Source organism: Dryobates pubescens, chromosome 24 (genome assembly GCF_014839835.1).
Source record: "Dryobates pubescens isolate bDryPub1 chromosome 24, bDryPub1.pri, whole genome shotgun sequence".
Lineage (NCBI taxonomy): Eukaryota > Metazoa > Chordata > Aves > Piciformes > Picidae > Dryobates > Dryobates pubescens.
This window is the reverse complement of record NC_071635.1, coordinates 11,628,054-11,649,343: the sequence shown is the minus strand read 5'-3', so window position 1 is coordinate 11,649,343 and position 21,290 is coordinate 11,628,054. Positions and strand designations below refer to the sequence as shown.

At 42.9% G+C, this 21,290-nt stretch overlaps 1 protein-coding gene across 2 annotated transcripts; it reads left to right on the top strand.

The window, feature by feature from the left end:
• Window positions 1-11,628: 11,628 nt before the first annotated feature.
• On the top strand, window positions 11,629-20,932 carry PCDH18 (protocadherin 18). Of its 2 annotated transcripts, none has more exons than XM_009896724.2 (4): window positions 11,629-14,700; window positions 15,614-15,702; window positions 15,838-16,001; window positions 20,242-20,932. In XM_009896724.2, the coding sequence occupies exons 1-4, from the start codon at window positions 12,196-12,198 to the stop codon at window positions 20,907-20,909; spliced, it is 3,426 nt and encodes a 1,141-aa protein (XP_009895026.2). In that variant the 5' UTR covers window positions 11,629-12,195; the 3' UTR covers window positions 20,910-20,932. The 2 variants fall into 2 exon arrangements, with proteins under 2 accessions (XP_009895026.2, XP_009895028.2); XM_009896726.2 differs by having other exon boundaries at window positions 11,630-14,700; window positions 15,617-15,702.
• Window positions 20,933-21,290: the final 358 nt, after the last annotated feature.

Genomic DNA, 21,290 nt, shown 5'->3' with positions numbered 1-21,290 from the left:
TCTCCAGGGTGTTCGGCACCATGAAACTCATTTCACAATTCTTCCATTGTGGAAGATGTGTTAAAAAGAAGGCAAGCATTTCTCTACAGCAATTTTGAGGCATCATAAATTAGGCCTAATAACAGAGATCAAGGTTAGTAATTTTCAAATGGAAGTATCTCTGAAGCATCCTCACTTCACACGTGTGTGAATCTTAAAACCATGGAGATACCTCAGCTGAGGACAGAGGTCAATCATTTTGGTCTCATTTCTGTAGGGGTGGGGCCTATAGAGCATCAGAGGTTTTGTTTGTTTCCTTTTTTATTGCTTCTGTAGAAAAGACATTCAGTTGGGTGTGCAAACACCTTTTCTGTGGTCCAAGGTACTGAATAAATTTGTATAAAAGGAATTACACTTGCTTATGGCAAATGAGACACAAATGTGGCCCACATCAGGAGCCATAGAGTGAAACAGAGTTTAATCTCCTTTTTATTCTGTTAAAAGGAGGAATTTGTGCTGCCCTGGCACACGCTGGTGACTGCAGAATATGGTCCAGTAGCAGATATTTTGTAAGGTGGACTTTACAAATGCATTCAGGTCAGTTAATATTTACAATACAGGGAAACCGGAAACACAGCACTTCCTTCTGCAGTGTCCAAATTTTCTTCTTATTCCAGTTAACTGAAGGGTAAGAAAGAGATAGCCTTTTATATGCACAAAAGCCAGAGAGAATCCAGTGAGCTCCCTAATGGCAAGTCAAACCATACTGGGCCATCAGACACTAATGAACTGAAATGAAGCTTGAGGAGCAGCTATGAAACTAATGCCGGCTTGAAGTACTGGTTATGGATTGTAACCATGCTGAGTCACTAATGGATCAGCTGCATTTCGTGGTTGAATGCGGTTTGACCTGGGTGGAGAGCAGAAAGAGACTATGAACAGAACTTAGTTAAGAAGGTATAAGAACTATAACTTCCAAAAGTAAACTCTTAAGATATTATTGGTTGCAAATATGAGACATCCATATGATCTAGGACTTTCCTTTAAGTTTGATCTGGAGTCAGTGATGTGCACTTTGGCTGAAATTAAACCATTAACTCATCTGTGCACGTAGATGCCTCAGTCAACAGACTTTGTCATTATACTCAGATCAACAGAGAGATTAGAGTTTATCTCAAAGTCATCTTAGGAAAAGGTTCATTGATGTCCCTAAATGAGCTCCTACGATCCCTAATGAAAATAAGAATCACTTAAGGAAAAGGTTGAAAAAGGAAGCACCCTGGTTGAGTTTCAAACCACAGCAGACCTATTGAGAATTGCATGCTTTTAGCTTCCACAGCACATATGGCAAGTTACGTATCACTTAACTGGTTTAAAACCAGCGTAGGTCTTTGGTCTAAAGTGATCATAAAACAAAGCTAACGACAAAAACCATCCAACTTGCCGAAACACAGAGGTTGTCTTAATATGCACTTTGTACATTTATCACTTGGTTTTATAGCTTTTAGAATTCATGTGATAAGTTGTGAAGGATTTTTATTGTTAACTATAGAATCAGTTCCTTACCAAAGTATTCAAAAAAGCCAACCAACCAACCAAAAAGCCCACAAACAAGCAAAACACACCAAAAATATACCCCCCAACAAGAACTCCAACAAAGACTCCAACCCCCAAGCCAACACACAACCAGCCACCAACAAAAAACTTCCACAAACAAAAAACACCAAAAAAAAAACCCCACCCACAAAAAAAGGATGCCAGCTAGAACAGCTCCTGCCTGTGGTACTAAGCACTTAGTCCTGACAGCAATATACCCAATACATTTAGGCTGCCATTTATTTTTATCAAGTTTTCCTTTTATCTGTTTATTGAACTTCTTTAATAGAAGTTATCCATATGCTATACTGTGTGTGCTTGATTTATTCTGCATTTGCTTAATAGCTTCATTTTGTGATAGAGGCCTGTGGAAGGAGAAAACAAAAGGCCAATATCTTAACAGCATGGAAGCCCTAAGAAAAAGCACCAGCAAACAGCAATTGTAAGTACTTGAAAAGTGCAAAAGCAGCTTATTGTGATTCATTGCAAAGTTCTTTTTGGTCTTATAGATATATGAACCCATACAAATATATAGATGTGTAATTTATTTCAGTGCAAAGTCTACACAGCCATCATTGAAAAGTGTGTCATAAACAGTAAATGGTAACACTGTGGTGACTGGAACTCCAGTGTGTCATAAACTGACATGCTCAAGTTCCAGTCACTGCAGTAGTACTATTTAATGGTTTACTGAATTTATGAAAAAGAAATGCCAGCTGCCTCATTACATCACACTGAAGTGTTCCAGCATCTGACATAGATGTTTTGGACTCCAAAATTAAACAAAATTAATATGGGTGTACTCATATTTATGTAGCCTGGTGAGAGAATGCATTCCAGTAAGTTAAGTTGTAGTCATGCATGTTTATTTTAATTGATGTGTGATTGGAACAAGAATCTTGGTGATGGATGAAAACTTTATTCAAATGCCTCTAGGAAAAAAAAAAGGGGGGGGGGGAGGAAACTCAAAAAGGCACAAAAACCCCAGAGCAGATATTTTTGCTGTGTTTCTTTTCCATCTTTTGCTGGCTGTAAAAACGTTACATTTTATAACATGAAAGCAACAGAACTCTTTCATTTGGACTAATGGGTTTCTAATGAATTTTATGAATGCTAATAGGTCCACAATACATTTCATACAGCTAAGACATAATGCACTGCTTCTAAAATGGGTCTGTGTAAATTAACTTTGAAGGGTGCCTGTGTTAGTCTTTCACCCATTAATTGCACCATGCAAACCCCCCCCCCCCCAGCAGCTGATTCTAGAGTTCACCCTGGCTGAGTCTTGCTGGTGGAAATTTGCCAAAATGATTACATCAACTTCCAACAAACCACATGTGCATGACAACAGTCAGCAAACAATTACTTAAAACCCTATAATATAATTTGTAATTTGACATAATAGACTCTTCTTTCAGCGTTCCCATTTCCATGACAAAGCCAGGGGAATTGGAGCAGTTCTGCAAACAATCTGGGCTCTGGACATAGAGTTGGGAGATGACCCTCATCCTTCCGCTCCCTCAGTGCTCCAGGCCAGCACACAGCCTGGAATTTGGGATTAAAACCATGACAGTCATCATTTGGGGCAGCTCACTAAAATACCACCTTTTCTCTCTTTTTAGCCCTGAAGTGACGAGGCTGCCCAGCTTATGTTTTATCTAATGAGACAGTGAGGGAGTTGAGGAAAACAAACCTTTAATAATGATTTATGGAAAGAATAATACTGCCTCGAGTTTTAAAAACATCTGAAAGCAAATGTCATGCCCCTGCCTCCTCCCCAGCTTTATGTGATGTTTTCCACCCTCCTGTGTTGCAAAGACCTAGTAAAGGCTGAGTCTTAAGAAAGATGTGTAGTGCTAAACATATTTCTGCTTTAATCTAATATTCTTCAGTAAGGTCACAAATTGCTGTCTATGCAACATTCAGAAACTGCATCATTGTCACAGATTCAGGCCCTTCTGTTTTCTTTGTTCCAAGACAGAGATCCTTGACGTGTATGCAGGAGATAAATTGGTTTAAATTCTCTCCCACTTTCTCCCTTCCCTCCTCTTTGCTTTTAGCCCAGTGATTTATTTGTAAAAATGGGTGACTTCTCTCATTTTCCATTTATGGGCTAAGGGTTCTTTGTAGCAATAAAAGGACACAAGGCCAGCAAGGAGGAATTATGTAGCATCTATTGTAAAGAAATGTAAAATAATTGCAGTTTTATGTGGGGTGAGGACACTTGGAGGAATGTGCAGACTCTATCTGCAGATTAGTGTAACCATTTTGTTTAAGCTGTGGCTGCCAGAGAAAGATGTCAATACACTTCTACTTTCTGTGATACCATAAGGAGCAAAAAATCTCTCTCTTCAGCCTGGTTCCCAAATTAACTCAGAGGTGGAACATAGACTTTTTCTGTACATAATACCTAAAGAAAAAGAAGGAAAGTTTGTTATAACTTGGCAAGTGCTTGGGAATATGGAAGGACAATAGTAATGTTGTGTAATGCTTTCTGAGTCATGGTGGGGGGGAAAGGGTTGTAAGCTACTTACAGAAAGCATATGATAGCATAAACCCATAGAATGTGGTTTTCAGGTCTTACAAAGGAGGGAAAAGAGCCCCTTCTATGAGCACTGAAAGATTATAGATGAGTTTGCGTGCAAGGCAGTTGATTTTAGGCTATTAGTAGTTATTCTGACAATTTCCTTTCCCTTCCGTGAGTGTTACCCCGCGTGATCTGTTTTCACAGCCCCTTGGCCTGGACTGGGAGACAGAGGGTCCTGTAGGTTCAGATGAATGGTAATGAGCATTGTCAGAGAGGAAAGAAAATTGAGTCCCTGCTCTGGCTGCTGGGCCGAGAGCTGCAGGAGCTAATTGTGTCAATGATAATGAGACCGAGCAGGCAGCAGATGCTCACGTGCCTTTACAATCCAAATCCCACCAACAAATTCCTCCCACAGAAACTTGGAGGGACGTCTTGGCACCCTGGAGATGGTGATAGACCCAGTCTCAGCCACATGCCACCTGCTAGAGCCATTGTTTAAAAAAAGGAAGAGGGGAAAAAAAAAGAAAAGAAAAGAAAAAGGCTATTATGACAACAAAGTTGTTTGCTGTCTCTTGCAATGACTTTATGGCACCAGTTTTACCATACTGCAGAAAAAAAAAGAGGGGGTGGGGGTGGGGAAAGAGGAGGAACATCTGATTCCTTAAAGAGAAACATTTGTATTGAGCCCTGCTAACAACTTACTTGGGAAGCCGGATGTTCAGTATATGTTATATATTCTGATGATAAACCATGCCTGCCTTTTTCCCATTACAGCTCCCACTGTGCCTGCTTCCTACCCCAGGTTTACATTTCCACATGTTTTCCCATGACACTGAAGCATTTTTCCCTTCTTTTCTTCCCATAGAAAAATAAAAAAATCAAGGATCAAAAAAACCAACCCCACAAAACACAAGGCAGATACCCATGGGGAGTGCTGTATAAATATTTACTGTAAAATAAAATAAACAACATATTTGGTCCTTATTCACAAAGCGGGCTGAGTGGTGAATTGTGCCTGAGACTATGAGGAGAGGAAAGCCAGTAAGGGTCCCAGTAGTGAGAGACCTTGCTAAATGCTGCACCAGGGAGAGGTTCAGATCCTCCCAGGAAACTTGCCCAAGAACATCTATTTCTGGACAAATCTTATCCAGTGTCCTTGCTGCAAGACTTTGTGTCCAGCTTTGCACTCCTACGTGGCTCATGCTCTTCAAGACGATTTAAGCTGACCCTGAAGCTGTTCAAAAATCCTGCCTTGGGTAGGGTTGGTTCCCATCAGCCCCAAGGTCAGAAGACAAAATTGTCTTTAAAAAATCTGGAGTTGTCTCTTGCTCCACCGTGGCTGCATGCAGCCAAGCTCTGGCTCTGCTGAAGATGATGAACCCTTCACCCTTCACGAGAGTGTCTGTCCTTGCAGCATATTGGTTGCAAACAGCTGCTGGCAGTAGGTACACATGAGTGGATCTGGATCATTTGGCTTAGGCTGTCAGTGGAAGATTGAACACATGCTTTGTCTGGCCTGAAGACACTTGAAACAGCAATTATGCTCCTTTTTTAAACTCCCAGGGGCAATGGAAAAAGTTATAGTTCTATGAAAAGCTTGGGTTGAGCTGGTAAGTTGACAAAGTATGTATTGCAGCCCTGACTAAACTCACAACTACACCAAACTCCAAACCATTCCTTTACAGAAACCCCACTCCTGTGAAGAAAAGACGTGTCACAAATGCAGCTGCTCCTTCTCCTCTGTGTTAAGTAAGAGTGGCTGTGGTTAATATCATCACATGCTGGTGCATTTGCAGGGTACAAGATCAAGGCGTTTGTTAAAGCAGAAAAGCAGCAGAGTAAGATGAAGAAAGCTTTCAGATTTATTCATGCAAAGTCTTTCAAATTCCAGTGGTTGCTGTGTATGGATTTGTTAACATCTGGAATAAAACCAGATGTGGGAAATCCAATGCAAGTGCATCAGCATGTAAGGTTGAAAACTACGCCTCAGGCAAAGAGCACAGATGTTGCAAGTGCTTTCGCTGTGGTCTGGGGTCTCTGACTGCACTGCCGAACACTGCAGTCCCACAGGGGACAAGAAATGACAGAGCATTTTCATCCCTTGAGTTCCACTATGCATGAACCAGTTGTTGTAGCCACTGTCCTCTGAAACCTCTGGCTCTCCTCATTGTTTGCATTTGTGGGTGAGAATAGAATAGAATTAACCAGGTTGGAAGTGACCTTTGAGATCATCACGTCCAACTTATCCCCCAACACCATCTAATCAACTAAACCATGGCACCAAGTGCCTCATCCAGTCTAAACATGATGCATTTGGAAATGGGCAGTTACATCTGTTGTAGAGGGTACTTGGTTTTAAGTGGCTTTATGGGAAGTGGACCAGGGTCAGAGTCTTACCCTTGTTGGCTTAGGTGTGGTGGGTAAGTAGTTCTGACAGGAGCCTGCTATCCCAAGCACACATAATACTCAGCATATACAATGCATAATTAGTTTTGCTGAAGTGCATATATTGCTCTTAAAGGCAATTTTGGGTATCAAATTGAGATATTCTGCTCCATGGAAATAAATAACAAGGAAATAAATAGCCAAAATGGAAATAAGTAACAAGGAAGTAAATAACCAAAATGGCAAATGTGTTAAAGTGAGCAAATAATGCAATCTCCATTATATACTGTGCCATATTAGCTCATTTCCAAAACAATTTAAAAGCACCCAGTGATATATTACAGGCATTTGTTTTTTTAGTAGAGGTTTAGGAAACCGTAAATCTCGAGCATTTTTCTGGTTTGCACTTGGGAAAGCTTTGAGAGATAAATGTTTCATTGGATCAGAAGGAGACTGAATATCTATGCACAGAACTTGCAGGGGTTTCACTCCCTATTTATATACACGACGCTGCGCTGCAGAACTGCCACAGAAATTTACTCATGTGGCAGAAAATCTGCTCTCCTGCCCTTTGCCATGATGATTGATGATAATCTAAAATCTAATTTTGAACTCATAAAAAAAAAAAGGGGTGGGGGGTGGGGAGAGAAAGAGAGCTTCTCAACCATCAGCAGGTGTATGTGGTTGTGGTTTGAAGTTTTTTAATGAATTATCAGATTTGATTTTTTTTAAGCAATTTCAAGAAGTGAAAATTATAGACCAGGGCCTCTGAACTACATTTCTCTGTTCATTCCTACTTCTGGGTACCTGGTCTTCTGTTACAGCTTTTTCACTGATTGTTTGTTGGAGCAGGAAGATATATTTTTTTTCCCCTGATACAGCTCTTGCCTTTACCAAATGTTTTCCAGGTGTCTCTGAGGGGACAGAGTGGCCTTTGAGACTGCTCGTGCTGGACACTGCATAGAAGGGGCAGTACTGTGACTGGGAACTTGAATGGATCTTCAGCAGGATCACTTTAAGGTATAGGTATGTGTGCATATAGTGGAGGTACAGATTTTTGTGGAGGTCAGGATTCATAGTATCAAGCTGATTTTTTGTTGTTGTTGTTATGCTGATTTGCCTGCCAGGATCCCTGAGCCCATTTTTATCATCAATTCTCTTTTCAGATGAACCAGGCAACCAATGCCTGATTGAGGTTCACTGTTTAGTATTCCACAGATTAAAATATATGTCCTAGATAATTTATTTGGGCTTAATTAAGATGGCTGTGACACAGAGGTCGTATCTGATAAGCCAATGGCCCATTCTTCCTTTAATATCTGTTAAAGTAATAAAGCCTCTGATGCACCTCAGTTCTGAAAATGGTATTGGGTGTAAGAATGACTGATGAGATAGTTAGTAGACAGGACAAATACAGCATTAATTTGTGATGAGTTCTATAATATGGTTGCCTGTGCAAAAATCGGTCTGAAACGTCAGCTTCCTGTCACCTACTCCACTGAACAGCATCCTATTGACCTTGGATCAGCTTATTTGTGGGTCCTAGAGTAAGTATGAAATAGCAGCACTCATTTGCCCACAAGGACACTCTTTGCTTCATCTCCACTCACACTGCAGTGGACAGAAATGTTAAATACAGAGACCAGGGAGAGCTCTGTCATTAGTTTTACTTTGGGAAACAAACTTGTTGAACAGGGACAGGGAGAGTAGGCGAGAGACAGAGAGAGGGAGGAAGAAAAAGAGGAGGAGGGAGAGAGGGAGCCCCCAGTTTTGTCATTCACCATGAAGGAAATGTTCTTTTAAGATACTCTTCTGGCTTAGGAAGGGCTTGTCTTTCACATTCATTACACAGGTGTCAAATCAAATTTTATCTTTCTATGTCTTGTGCACTGGAGCATAGTGCACATGACATTTTGTAACATGATGCAACATAAGGCAATAAATCATACTGAGAGTGAGTAAAACCTCATTTTTTGTGTGTTATATGTGTGCAGGGAGGGGAATGAACCACATGGCACTCTGCTAATTTCACCCTGCTTCCATCATTGTTAAGAAAATGATTTGCTTCCTTCCCTGTCCCTGCTGAGGGACTATTTCTCCAAGTAGTTCTTCAAAGTAAAATTGCCTGTCACCTAAGTTTTGCATATCCACTGTGCATCCAGGGGATTGGTAACTTTTAGAAGAAAATATATGCTTGAGAGTTCCATAAAACTCCTTGGAGAAACAAGACAGACTTTAAAGTGTATCATCCACAGAAATAAACCTACTTTCTGCTAAGTGGAAATTTAATTAATCTGACATGTGGCTTCTGAAATAATACTGTAGGCAAATCAAAGTGCTATCTGGAGTCAGTTTGTTTTCATTCCTCAGGTGCCTCACTGAAGACACTGAATGCAGTTTGTAGAAGCACGTTGTGGTGACTAGATCTGTGTTAGGTGGGAGTAACTGAGATTACTCTCCAGGAGGCCAGCGGCACTCCGCTCACGTGCCTACCAGCGTTCACAATACCGTGCTCCCTAAGAAGTGTCTGATGGCTGCACGTGGGACTGTCCTTTTCCTTTGTAAGGGAAGCCTGCTATGTCAAAGGTGGACTGGAGTTTAAAAGACTTTCAGACAGAACTCATTCACTGGATGTGGGAGGCATCAGCTTTGGGAATGCTGTGATTGCTTGTAAGTTCCCTACAGAAGTATCGCTTCTCGAAGTGCCATGCACTCCAGTGTTGCTGGATCTAAACAAACAACCCCCAAATGTGGTCCTCCTCACTTGTAGGTTCAAATGAATGTCAGATGGAAAGGAAAAAACCAAAACCCTAAAAAGATTAAGGCTTTTAAATTGTTTTGGTTCAGAATTTAAATAAGGACTTTGGTGCCGGTGCTATTTTGTTGTCATTACAGATGCAAATGGTTAGTTGCAAGACAGTGAGGACTTGAGTGGCATTATTACAGACAAAACCTGACTAGGGAAGTTGGAAAATAAATAATTTAGAAAGGGAGGAGAAGAGAAGAGGTGCTGCAATTCCTATCTGTAGGTATTCTGTGATCTATTAATATACAGAGTCTGTCTCTGAGAAAGACCGAAGTGATGAAGTGGAATTGCTATTTGGGAAGTGATAAAAATTGCATAAGGCAAATTCTGCATATCTAAATGCACTAAACAGTCATTTGGAGGAACACTTTATCATTTAAGTGTGTGTGTGTGTATATATATATATATATATACATATATATATATATAACAGTTTAGTTTTTCAGCAGCGACATTAGTTTTTACTATGAATTATTCATCTCCTGTGCTCATCATGTAAAGGGGCAGTGACTTCTTCTATCAACAAAATACTTTTTATTGACGCTGGGAACAGCATTTAATTGAACCCATTTCCCCAATTATCGTCAGAAAAGAGTTTGCACTGTTGTTTGGGGAAAAATGTTTTAGGATGATTTATCAGAGCTCCCCCCCCACAAAAAAAAAAAAGCTGTCCATGAACTAATGGAATTAGATTATCTTTGAATTCTCTCCCCCAGAACTTAGAATGGCCACTAATTCCTTTCTTTGCTCTTTTGGTGTTTGCAAAGGGGTTCACTAAAGCTTGAATTGATATAATTATTGGCTCGGATTGTTAGAGATTTAGGCCAGATGGCTATGGGTTTCTAAAGTCCCAGTTGCTTGTGTTAGCTTTTCTAGTTTGCCTATAGGGTTTGGGGATCAGCAATTTGAAAGGGCTGCAAACTTGTAAAACAGTATTATTCATGGGGGCAGAATGTTCATCAGCGTGACCCAGTGCTAAATACATTCATTATGGGCATTTCTATTCTGCACAATTTGCCACACGGCACTGGTTTGTGGAAAAAAAAAAGAGACAATGGCTTATAAAATGCTTTTGAATGCTTAAAAAGAAGGAGAGTTCACGCTGAGCCTCCTCTGCTTTCTTTTTCAGCAAGAACCTTCTTAGTGACTTTGGAAGGGCTCTGCTGAGAGTAAGGAAATTGGGAAAACCGGAGATTTACTTTCACATTTTTTGGACATAGGGGAATATAAGAGAGAGAGGAAAGAGCAATAAAAGAGAGAAATGGTATAATTCTGGGCAGCGCCATTAAACACAGGGACAAAGCAGAAAAACAACGAAGAGCGGGGTGAGATCATGGCTAAAATGATAAAAAGTAAAAGCAATAAGAAAGAGGAAACAGAGATCACCTCATAAATAGATACACTTGAGAAGACCACATCGGCTCCCATGACCGAGGTGCAGCCCAAGGCTCACATAATGCTCTAGTGCATTTCTAGTGCCCATGAAATACATGATCAAGTCAGTTGTAAGAGCATTTAATTTTGTGTGTGTGCAAATGTGTTGCAGTGTAAAGAGTTCTCAGCAACAGCAGAGAGAGAGAGAATTCGCCACTTTTCAAACACGCATCTGGCGTGTGGTTTCTTTAAAGAACTTGGCGTGTAGAAGGTGTGCTTGGCACACATGGTCATGGAGAAGCATGGAGTGCTTTTTCAACTAGGATGAGAAAGATCTTCTGAAGAACCCCTGGAACAGCAAATAAAAAATAAATAATCATTTAAAAAAAAAAAAAAAAAAAGGCAGCCCAGGAAGAGGCAGAGAGACAACTGCAAGCAGGCAGGCACAGGAGAGCTGAGCTCAAGCAAATGCAGCTGCGCTGGTGACAGAAATGCTGCAGGAGAGAGCCCGGGGAAGGGAAGGAGAGGGCAAAATGTTCCTGAGTTGGAAAGAAGGCGGGAGAGATTTCAGAGAATGAACGGAGAGGTCTCTGTGCTCGGCGCAGGAGCACCGGTGTTGAGGAGAAGCAGGTAATAAGTAAATCAGCAGCGAGAAGAGGCTCTGGGGGTGGTGGGTAGGGAAGCATCATCCTCGGCTCCTTTACTAGGCAAACGCACTGGAAAGCTCCCAGTTAGTTAAACAAGGCAGCCTCGAAGTATGGAAATGAGGAGCGCGATCGCGTTTTTCGTGGCAGGAAGGGGAGAAATTACAATCACAAAACCCGCTTGAAAGTGGCCTGAGAAGGCGAGGCGGGGGGGGAGGAGAAGTTGATTTAAAGTTGTCCTTTACTCACTGCTGTGGCCCCCTCACCCCTTCTTGGCGGCTGGCGGAGGAGCCGCTCTCCCCCTCCCCTTCCCGCTTCCTCCCTCCCTCCGTGCCCGCTCCCCCCGCCCCGCCGCCCGCCCTCCCGGTCCCCCCCGGGCTGCGGGGCGGCCGCGCTGCCCCCGGCGCTGCTGGGCTGATTGGCTGGCCGAGGCTCAGCACATGCCGGGCAAAAAGCTTTTGTCTGGGGGAGTTGGGAGTGAAGTTGCGGAGGATTTTTAGGCTGGAGTCGACGAGTGAGGGTGTTTAGTCTGGCGGCGATCGGGGAAGGCGGGAGGAGCTCGGCGGGAGGAGCGACTGCGGATCCCAGCGCTGCCTGGATGCTCTTGACCGGAGAGGAGAGAGCTGCCCCGGCACGGCTCGTCCTGGAGCGGGGACTCCGATGAGAAGGAGTGGGATTGCCTACAGATTATATCTGGATGTCCTGGCACGGTGTGTATATACAAGAACAACAGAAAAAACCCAACAACTTTTATGACCTCTAAGATACTATAAATACTTTGGCTGGCTAGAAAAGGCGTTTTCAAGTTGTAAAGGACCAGATGTACGCTGGGTTTGAGGTACCGGAGGAAGTTGAAATAATTGCTTTTTAACTTGCTTGGAGAAATGAATTGCAAAAACTTACAAACGCACCGGCTCAGCAGTAAAATGCACTTTATATTCATTTTTGCACTGGTGATAATATCTTTCAATAAGGCTGTGCAGGGGAAGAATTTGAAATACAGGATTTATGAGGAGCAGAGAGTTGGATCAGTAATTGCAAGACTATCGGAGGATGTAGCTGATGTTTTATTAAAAATGCCTAACCCTGCCTCGGTTCGTTTTCGAGCCATGCAGAGGGGGAATTCTCCCCTGCTTGTAGTCCGGGAGGATAATGGAGAAATCAGCATAGGAGCTAAAATTGACCGGGAACAACTCTGCCAGAAAAACTTAAACTGCTCCATAGAGTTTGATGTGATCACTCTGCCTACTGAACATCTGCAGCTTTTTCATGTTGAAGTTGAAGTGCTGGACATTAATGACAACTCTCCCCAGTTTTCCAGGGCTCTTATTCCTATTGAAATTTCAGAGAGTGCGGCTGTGGGAACTCGCATCCCTCTGGACAGCGCTTTTGATCCAGATGTGGGGGACAACTCCCTTCACACTTACTCCCTTTCTGCAAATGATTTTTTCAGTATTGAGGTGAGGACCAGGACCGATGGTGCTAAGTATGCGGAACTGATCGTGGTTAGGGAGCTGGACCGGGAGTTGAAGTCAAGTTACGAGCTCCAACTGACTGCTTCAGATAAAGGGGTGCCCCAGAGGTCTGGATCGTCCCTCCTGAAAATTAGCATTTCTGATTCCAACGACAACAGCCCTGTTTTCGAGCAGCAGTCCTATATAATCCAGCTGTTAGAGAATTCTCCGATCGGGACTTTGCTGATAGACCTCAATGCCACTGACCCAGATGAGGGCGCTAACGGGAAGGTCGTGTACTCCTTCAGCAGCCATGTGTCTGCCAAGATCACAGAGACCTTCAAGATAGACTCAGAAAAAGGGCATCTGACCCTCCTGAAACAAGTGGACTATGAGGCAACCAAATCCTATGAAATTGATGCCCAGGCTCAAGACCTGGGACCAAATTCTATTCCAGCTCACTGCAAAATTATCATTAAAGTTGTGGATGTGAACGACAACAGACCCGAAATTAACTTGAACTTGATGTCTCCAGAGAAAGAAGAGGTAGCTTACATTTCTGAAGGGTCCCCCCTGGATACTTTTGTTGCCCTGGTCAGAGTGCAAGACAAGGACTCTGGTGTGAACGGAGAGGTAGTTTGCAAGCTGCATGGACATGGCCACTTTAAACTTCAAAAGACTTATGAAAATAACTATTTAATCTTGACTAATGCCACCCTAGATAGAGAAAAGAGATCTGAATACAGCTTGACTGTAATAGCGGAGGACAAGGGAACGCCAAGTCTCTCCACAGTGAAACACTTTACTGTCCAAATCAGCGATGAAAATGACAACCCACCCCGCTTCCAGACAAACAGATACGAAGTTGTTATCCTGGAAAATAACTCCCCGGGAGCGTACATCACATCAGTCACAGCCACAGACCCAGATCTAGGTGACAATGGGCAGGTAACCTACACTATTTTGGAGAGCTACATTTTGGGAAGTTCTATAACCACCTATGTGACCATCGACCCTTCCAACGGGGCCATCTACGCCCTGCGAACCTTTGATCACGAAGAAGTAAATCAAATTGCCTTTATGGTTCAAGCCAGGGATGGAGGGAGTCAGCAGCTCGTTAGCAATACTACAGTTGTGCTAACTATCATTGATGAAAACGACAACGCTCCTGTCATTGTGGGGCCAGCACTACGCAACAGCACGGCAGAAATCTCAATCCCTAAAGATGCTGGAATTGGCTTTCTTGTCACCAGGATAAGGGCTACAGATAGGGACTCTGGCATGAACTCTGAACTCAGCTGCTCCATAGCAGCTGACAAGGAAAACAGCATCTTTGTGATGGATCCCAAAACCTGTGATATCTCTATCAATGTCAGTGTTGAATCAGTTCCAGCGAAGCAGTGGGAGTTTTTTGTGATAGTCCAGGATAAAGGCAGTCCTCAGCTTAGTACTAAAGCACTCCTGAAGTGCACTGTTTTTGAGTATGTTTATTCATTTTCAAGCACCGAAGCAACTTTGGTAAGCCAACCCTCCCTGGATGTCTCCATGATAACGATTATATCCTTGGGATCAATATGTGCTGTGTTGTTGGTCATTATGGTTATCTTTGCTACGAGATGCAATCGAGAGAAGAAGGACACCAGGTCCTACAACTGTCGTGTGGCGGAATCAACCTACCAGCACCACCCGAAACGACCCTCAAGACAGATCCACAAAGGGGACATTACGTTGGTGCCAACAGTTAATGGCACTTTGCCCATCAGATCCCACCACAGAGCTTCTCCATCATCATCTCCTACCCTGGAAAGGGGACAAATGAGCAGCCGGCAGAGCCACCACAGCCACCAATCGCTGAACAGCCTGGTGACCATCTCCTCTAACCACGTGCCTGAAAATTTCTCACTGGAGCTCACCCATGCTACTCCAGCTGTTGAGGTAAGGTCCATACCCTGTGCTGCACATGCATTCACTTACACATTCACTTGGGAGCATGAAGGTGCAACCTGTGAGAGCAACAGGCAACTAGGTCTGTGCCTAATGAGAGCAGCTTATGGGTTTCCCTTTAGATATAACACAGCTCTGCAGTTTTCCTCCAGTGTCAGCTGAATCCATTCCCACGAGGAACAGCATTGAATCTGCTATTAGCAGCATTATTTCTTGTTTCTTTCCTGTAGGGTTGAAACAACGGAGTGCAACCCAATCAGTCCTCTGCTCTGGTTTGCTGGTCCTACTCTCTTCCTTGCCTTGCCTTGCCTTGCCTTCCCTTCTCTGTATAGCTCTATTTAAGAAAGAGTGCCAGAGTATGCACACAGAGAACCAATGCAGGAAATTCATTAATGGGGATGGAGGATTAAAAGGTGAAACACTGACACACTGTAACTACAGTTCTTGTAGTATGTAATCGTAGTACCTCAAACTTGGAGACTACCCATCTCAGTTTTTACTGCAAACACTATGTAATGGTGTCAAGGAGAGCTGTGTCCTTGTAACTCTTTACATGTGGAGCAGTGAAATGGTGAGGAGTTTAATCTTAAAACAAAACAAAACTCCACCTCTGTTTAAGTACTTGTTTCGCCTGTTAATGAATTAATTATTATGAGTTGAGACACTAATGAACATCAGTGCATTTCCTCATTGTACACAGTCTTCAGATGCTTCCTGTGGCAGACACCATTCTACAAAATAGTCTGCTGTACTGCATAATGTATGTGCAGGAATTTGATTTAATTAAACTTTAAAGGGTAAACAGCACCACCCCACAAACAAACCTGAGAAGCAAGTTAGTGATTTTACAGCTGGGAATCTGAGCTTTTGTTTCAAGGAATCAGTCTTTTCACCTTTTCTTTAGCAGGTTTCTCAACTTCTCTCGATGCTTCACCAGGGCCAGTATCAACCAAGGCCAAGTTTTCGAGGAAACAAGTATTCCAGAAGCTACAGGTAAGGAGCTGGATTGTCCTGCTACATGTGCATGTACACATATCTGAAAATACAGCTGTGTATTTTTAATCCAAAAGCTGAATATAACTTGCCTGAGAGAATTTCATTCCACCGTCACCACAATTCTCTTTACAGATATGCCCTACAAGATATGGATAAATTCAGCTTGAAAGACAGTGGCCGGGGTGATAGTGAAGCTGGAGACAGTGATTATGATTTGGGGAGAGAGTCTCCAATTGACAGACTTCTTGGGGAAGGATTCAGTGACCTTTTCCTTACAGATGGGAGAATTCCTGCAGGTAAGAGCACAATGGAAGCTGAACAGTTTATTTACAGTGCTGCCTAGCTGTCACTTTGATAAAGCTACTACTGAGAAAGCAAAAATTCTTCAGCTTTCAAGTCCTGTGTTTCCTTCCTTCCTTTGCCTTCTACTTCATGACAAATATTGAGCTGAAGCCTTCACATACCTCAGACACAAATGAAAATGTGCCCAGAGCAATGCCTACTTTTTCACATTATTCACATCATCATGAGCTGGCTCCACATTCCCCCCCCCCCCCCAAAAAAAATAAGCACGATCTGCTCTATGTCCTTAGACTTCTAATGGCTGGGTGGATGTTTTTGCAAAGCCAGGCACTTGTGGTTTGTTAAAAATACACCAAGCTACAATTTGGGAGACACATCTTCCACAGTGGGCTTGATCCACACGATACAAAGTTCTAGTGTTCAGAAATGGATTGTGAAAGTGCTCTAGAAATGTGAGTGGAGAGGAAAGAAAAATGTATTTTAGTTTTTTTGCCTCATTGAAAAATGAACTTGAGTTGGCAACCTAAGTATGTCCCAGATTTTAGATTGTGCAGTCCTGATTTCTAGAAGAAAGTGCTTAAGAGGTACAATTCAGGGGTAGAGGGCAGGAAAGAAAAAAAAAAAGCTTGAAAAGGGTGAGTGGAAGTAAGATAAATGCTCATGTACATATTCATGTGTACAAAGCACCACTGAAATTTGTTCCCAGTTATAAGTTGAATGATAGAGGCTATGGGGAATCATGCTAAGTACAGATAAGAGACTTTTGTAATTACTTTAATAATTATTCAGCCACTGGTTGTACCCTAGATCTTCTACTTATTTCAGACCACATTCAGTTTTCTCTGCATAACTTGCAAGGGTGGATAATTTCAGTGTGGTTCCCTGAACCAAGAAAGTAGACTTAGAAAGTTTACTAGAGTCCTTTTGTGCACAGGGACACACTGCTTTGTGGGGCAGTACAGCACATATTCCCTCCTAAAGTGACCCCCTACAGACTGTCCAGGGCTTGAGGAGGTGAGCTGCAGTGCTTCTACTCCTTCCCTCTGCTGTGATGGAAAACACTGGTGAGGGGATTGTACCTGACCTGGGGGAGCTTTACTCTGAGAAATATTGCCTGTTTAGCTAGGCATGAATAAACCCCAAAAGTTTATTTTGGTAATTTTATAGATTTTTTAACTTGAAAATTCTCTTTATATATTTCACTCCAGACTACCCAGGAATTTGCCTACCTCCTCTACTTAGTCTGAAGTACCCAATGTTTTTAAACCAGACATGTTGAAAAGTAACTATTTTTTTCCAAAATCCTTAACTGAAATCTGGAGCCTTGGTTTATTTTTATCCTCATCATCCCCAGGTCTTACTGCTTATTGTGCTGCCAGCTACCATAAGCCATGCCTCATTCTCTTCTGTGGTTGGCAAGAAGGCCAGAAGGGATCTGCTGGTGCTCTCAGTTGCCAGGGCAACTTTAAGTGCAATGGTGTTTGCACTGGCATCCAGCCCCATTGCTGCCAGGGAAGAGCTGTCCCCTTCTTGGCAGGCAGCTGGGGGCTGCAGCTAGCAGGAGGGAGCAGTTAGCCTCCTGGGCTATCTGCGGTGCCCATGACTCATGTTCAGCTCTTGCAAGTTGGTCTCTGAACAGGAAACCAAAGGGTAGGATTTCCAAAAGTGCCCAGCTAATCACACGCAGACTAAGGATGACTCCTGCTGGGTACAGACAGAAGTGGGCTGGGCTATCAAGATGGGCATTTCCTCTCACCCAGGTGCCCACATGTTGCTATCCATGGTCTTAATCTGTCAGATAGCTATGCTGAACCTGTTCAGATGAGGCCTGAATTGATCTGAAATCCAAACAAATAAAAGGGAAAAGGACACTTCCTAGAGTGGTTTTTTCTGTTCTCCGTTTTGAAAGGGTTCTGCATTGTTAGTCTGGACACAGTCAAGATGTGGTGAGAAGGTCCTTTCAGTTTGTCCCTTTAAGGTGGAACTGGAAAAGAATGGAGCTAGTCCCTTGAAACGTCAAAATGGACATGATCAGAAAGTTCAATAGCACTCTTTGTAAGACTTCAGTTCTTTCTCTTCTTTTAAATATTTACCCATAAGCTTTAAGTATGGGGGGGGGGGGGGGGGGGGGTGGAATGCTGTTGTGCATCTGGGGTTTTATTTATTTACTGCTGATTAAGGACAGACTGTGCCACCATTAAGTTTCCTCAGAGTATCTTTTGATTGGCACTATTCAATTTCCTCAGAGTTATCTTTTGATCTTATATTTAGGATTGACAGAATTTATTACTTTATACACCAAAACCAGTTCTGATGATGTCAGTTACGACACACAGAGTGAGACAACCTTCACTACTAATGAAATGCTGGACCATTGAAAGTCTCTTAGTAATTTGCAGGGGTTTTCTTAATTAGAAGAGTAATTCTTACCTTCTGGGATGAGTTGAGAGCTGGTCCATGCTCCATGAAGCACTTAGGTTTTTTTTCTTTCAGATTTAGAGCTATTTTCTGTCAAACAGCACACATGTGCTTCTCATATGTGGGAACAAAGCACTTGAAAGCATTCCAGTCACTCATATCAAGACTTCAGCCACTGATGTTTTCTAGGTTGCTTTGTTTGTTTGAAGCTCACTGGATCAGCAGCACATTTACAAGAACGTGTGCAATATCCAGCCTGCAGCCTGAACCTGTAGTCCTGAAGAAATTCATACTCTCAGATCTAAGACACAGAGAAAGTTTATACTCAGAGGAGTGGAAAGGGCATTAGGAAAGCAAACACTAAGTTAGGCTGTGTAAAGCACTGAGATAAATAACGCTGACAGTGTGAGAGTAGGACTTTATCAATCACTGGCACGTCCTGAGCTGAAATACTGCTCAGTTCTGCTTACACCAGTGCAAAAAGATGTTTTGATAAACTGAGTGGGTTCAGAGCCAGATGGGAAATGTGATGAGAAAGTGAGGAAAACTCACAGGGCTTGACTGCAAACATTTTTTATGTATTCAATAGACAGAAAGAAACAGAAACACTTCTGTGTGGGCTAATTAACCATTAAGCAATAGGAATTAGGGCAAATGTTTGTTATGGTTAAAATGCAGAGTCTGGCATTTCTGAACACTTGCTTTTGAAATATGTCACTCAAATTCCAGTTGGTGGCTCCTGATAAAGGTGTTTGTGGAAAACTCTTGCAATGGCCCTTCGTGGGCCAGTTCAGAACAGCATGTCTTCCAGGGATTTAGACACTTGCCCCATCATATTGCTCCTTTCTGAGACACACCACTAAAATCAAGGAGCTGAAAGAACAGCTCAGTTGTCTTCCCCTCTTCCGCTCCACTGGCTGGCCCAGATGCCCACCTTGGGGGTTAGAGCCCACCATGTTCCAATGTGCAAGCCACCACAGTAACCTAATAAGCTACAGAGCTGCAAGTGGACCTCAGTTTGACTCTGGTAGAAACGTTGCAGTCACACAAGATCTGAATTAAACCCTAAGTGTTCTGATACTGGATTAAAATGTAAATGATCCAGATAAAAAGGTTGTCTCGAATTCAACACAAAACCTCACTGAAAAGGAGGTGTGTCAATGAAGAGGGAGATCCCTCTGCCTGCTTTTGTTGTCTCTCCTTTATTTCTCCTGTCCATCTGTTCCCACTTTATTACTCTGGTATGTTTCTATCACTGCATGTGGAACACTTCACTGAAACTTAACTGAAACTTAAGTAAATGCTTGGAGTTAGAAACTCATTTGATTTCATATGTTTTTAATGAAACAGCACTGCACAAAGGGGACGAATGGCTTTAAGTGCTTGTTTTCCACCTGGGGTTTGCATGTTTATCTTCAGCCCTAGCTAAGAGATGGCATTATTGCCTTGCACACTCTGTATTTATTGTTCTCATTTTTTAAGACTATTCAGAAATGGAAGTGCATTTAGAATCATAGAATCAACCAGGCTGGAAAAGGCCTCAGAGATCATCAAGTCCAACTTATTACCTAATACCTAGCACCTCATGACAACCAAACCATGGCTTTAAGTACCGTGTCCAATCCTTTTTTGAACACCTCCAGGGTGTCTGATCCAGACCACTTGTATTTACCACCTTCCTGCACACAGAAGGTGAAACCAAACAGCAGTCTTGAGCATCTGTGGAGAAGTTGAGGTCCCACATTAGTCCCTGTCAAGATATGTGATACCTGTAACAGGAAGGAGATGCTCACCTTCCTCTTTTCTCTCTTGCAGCAATGCGACTGTGCACAGAGGAATGCAGGGTTCTGGGGCACTCTGACCAGTGCTGGATGCCACCACTGCCCTCTCCCTCCTCCGATTACAGAAGCAACATGTTCATCCCTGGGGAGGAGTTCCCGGCACCCCAGCAGCAGCTGCAGCAGCAGCAGCAGCAAGGCCTGGAGGAAGACCCCCAGTCTGCTGAAGCCAGTGAGAAGAAGAAGAGCTTTTCAACGTTTGGTAAAGACTGCCAGAGCGAGGAGGAGTCAGCGGACACCTGCACCTCCTCTCTCCTCTCTGAAATGAGCAGCGTCTTCCAGCGCCTGCTGCCTCCCTCGCTGGATGCCTACACGGAGTGCAATGAGGTGGATCGCTCCAACTCGCTGGAGCGCAGGAAGGGACATTTGCCAGCCAAGACTGTAAATTATCCACAGGGGGTGGCAGCCTGGGCAGCCAGCACACATTTCCAAAACCCTGCCAACGGGCCCGCTCTGGGGACTCACTCAAGTGCTCAGCCTTCCTCTAAATGGCTGCCAGCCATGGAGGAGATCCCAGAGAATTACGAAGAAGATGATTTCGACAATGTGCTCAACCACCTCAGCGATGGCAAACACGAACTCATGGATGCCAGTGAGCTGGTGGCAGAAATCAACAAGCTGCTGCAAGACGTCCGGCAGAACTAATTGTTTCAAATGGCGCTCTTTTTTTTTTTTTGGTGTTGTTGTTGGTTTTTTCCCGTTTTGTTTTGTTTTGTTTTGTTTTTCTTTTTCCATATTTGATGGAAAACTGGAAGGGGGGAAAAAAAAAAAAAACAACCCACAAAGCCCACCCTCCCCAGACCGAGGAGAACCGGCATTGCCAACTCGTTGCATTTATCATAAATGTGTCTGTGTATGTTGAATATTAAAATGCTGTATTTTCATATGTACACAATGCAAGTGTGATTTATCTCTATCTGTATTTTAAAAATACATTTGTACCTTATATTTATGTGTAATTTAACAAATAAATTTTATTTTTGTACACCCACAGCAAGCATGTTTTTTCCTGAGTGTATATAGATG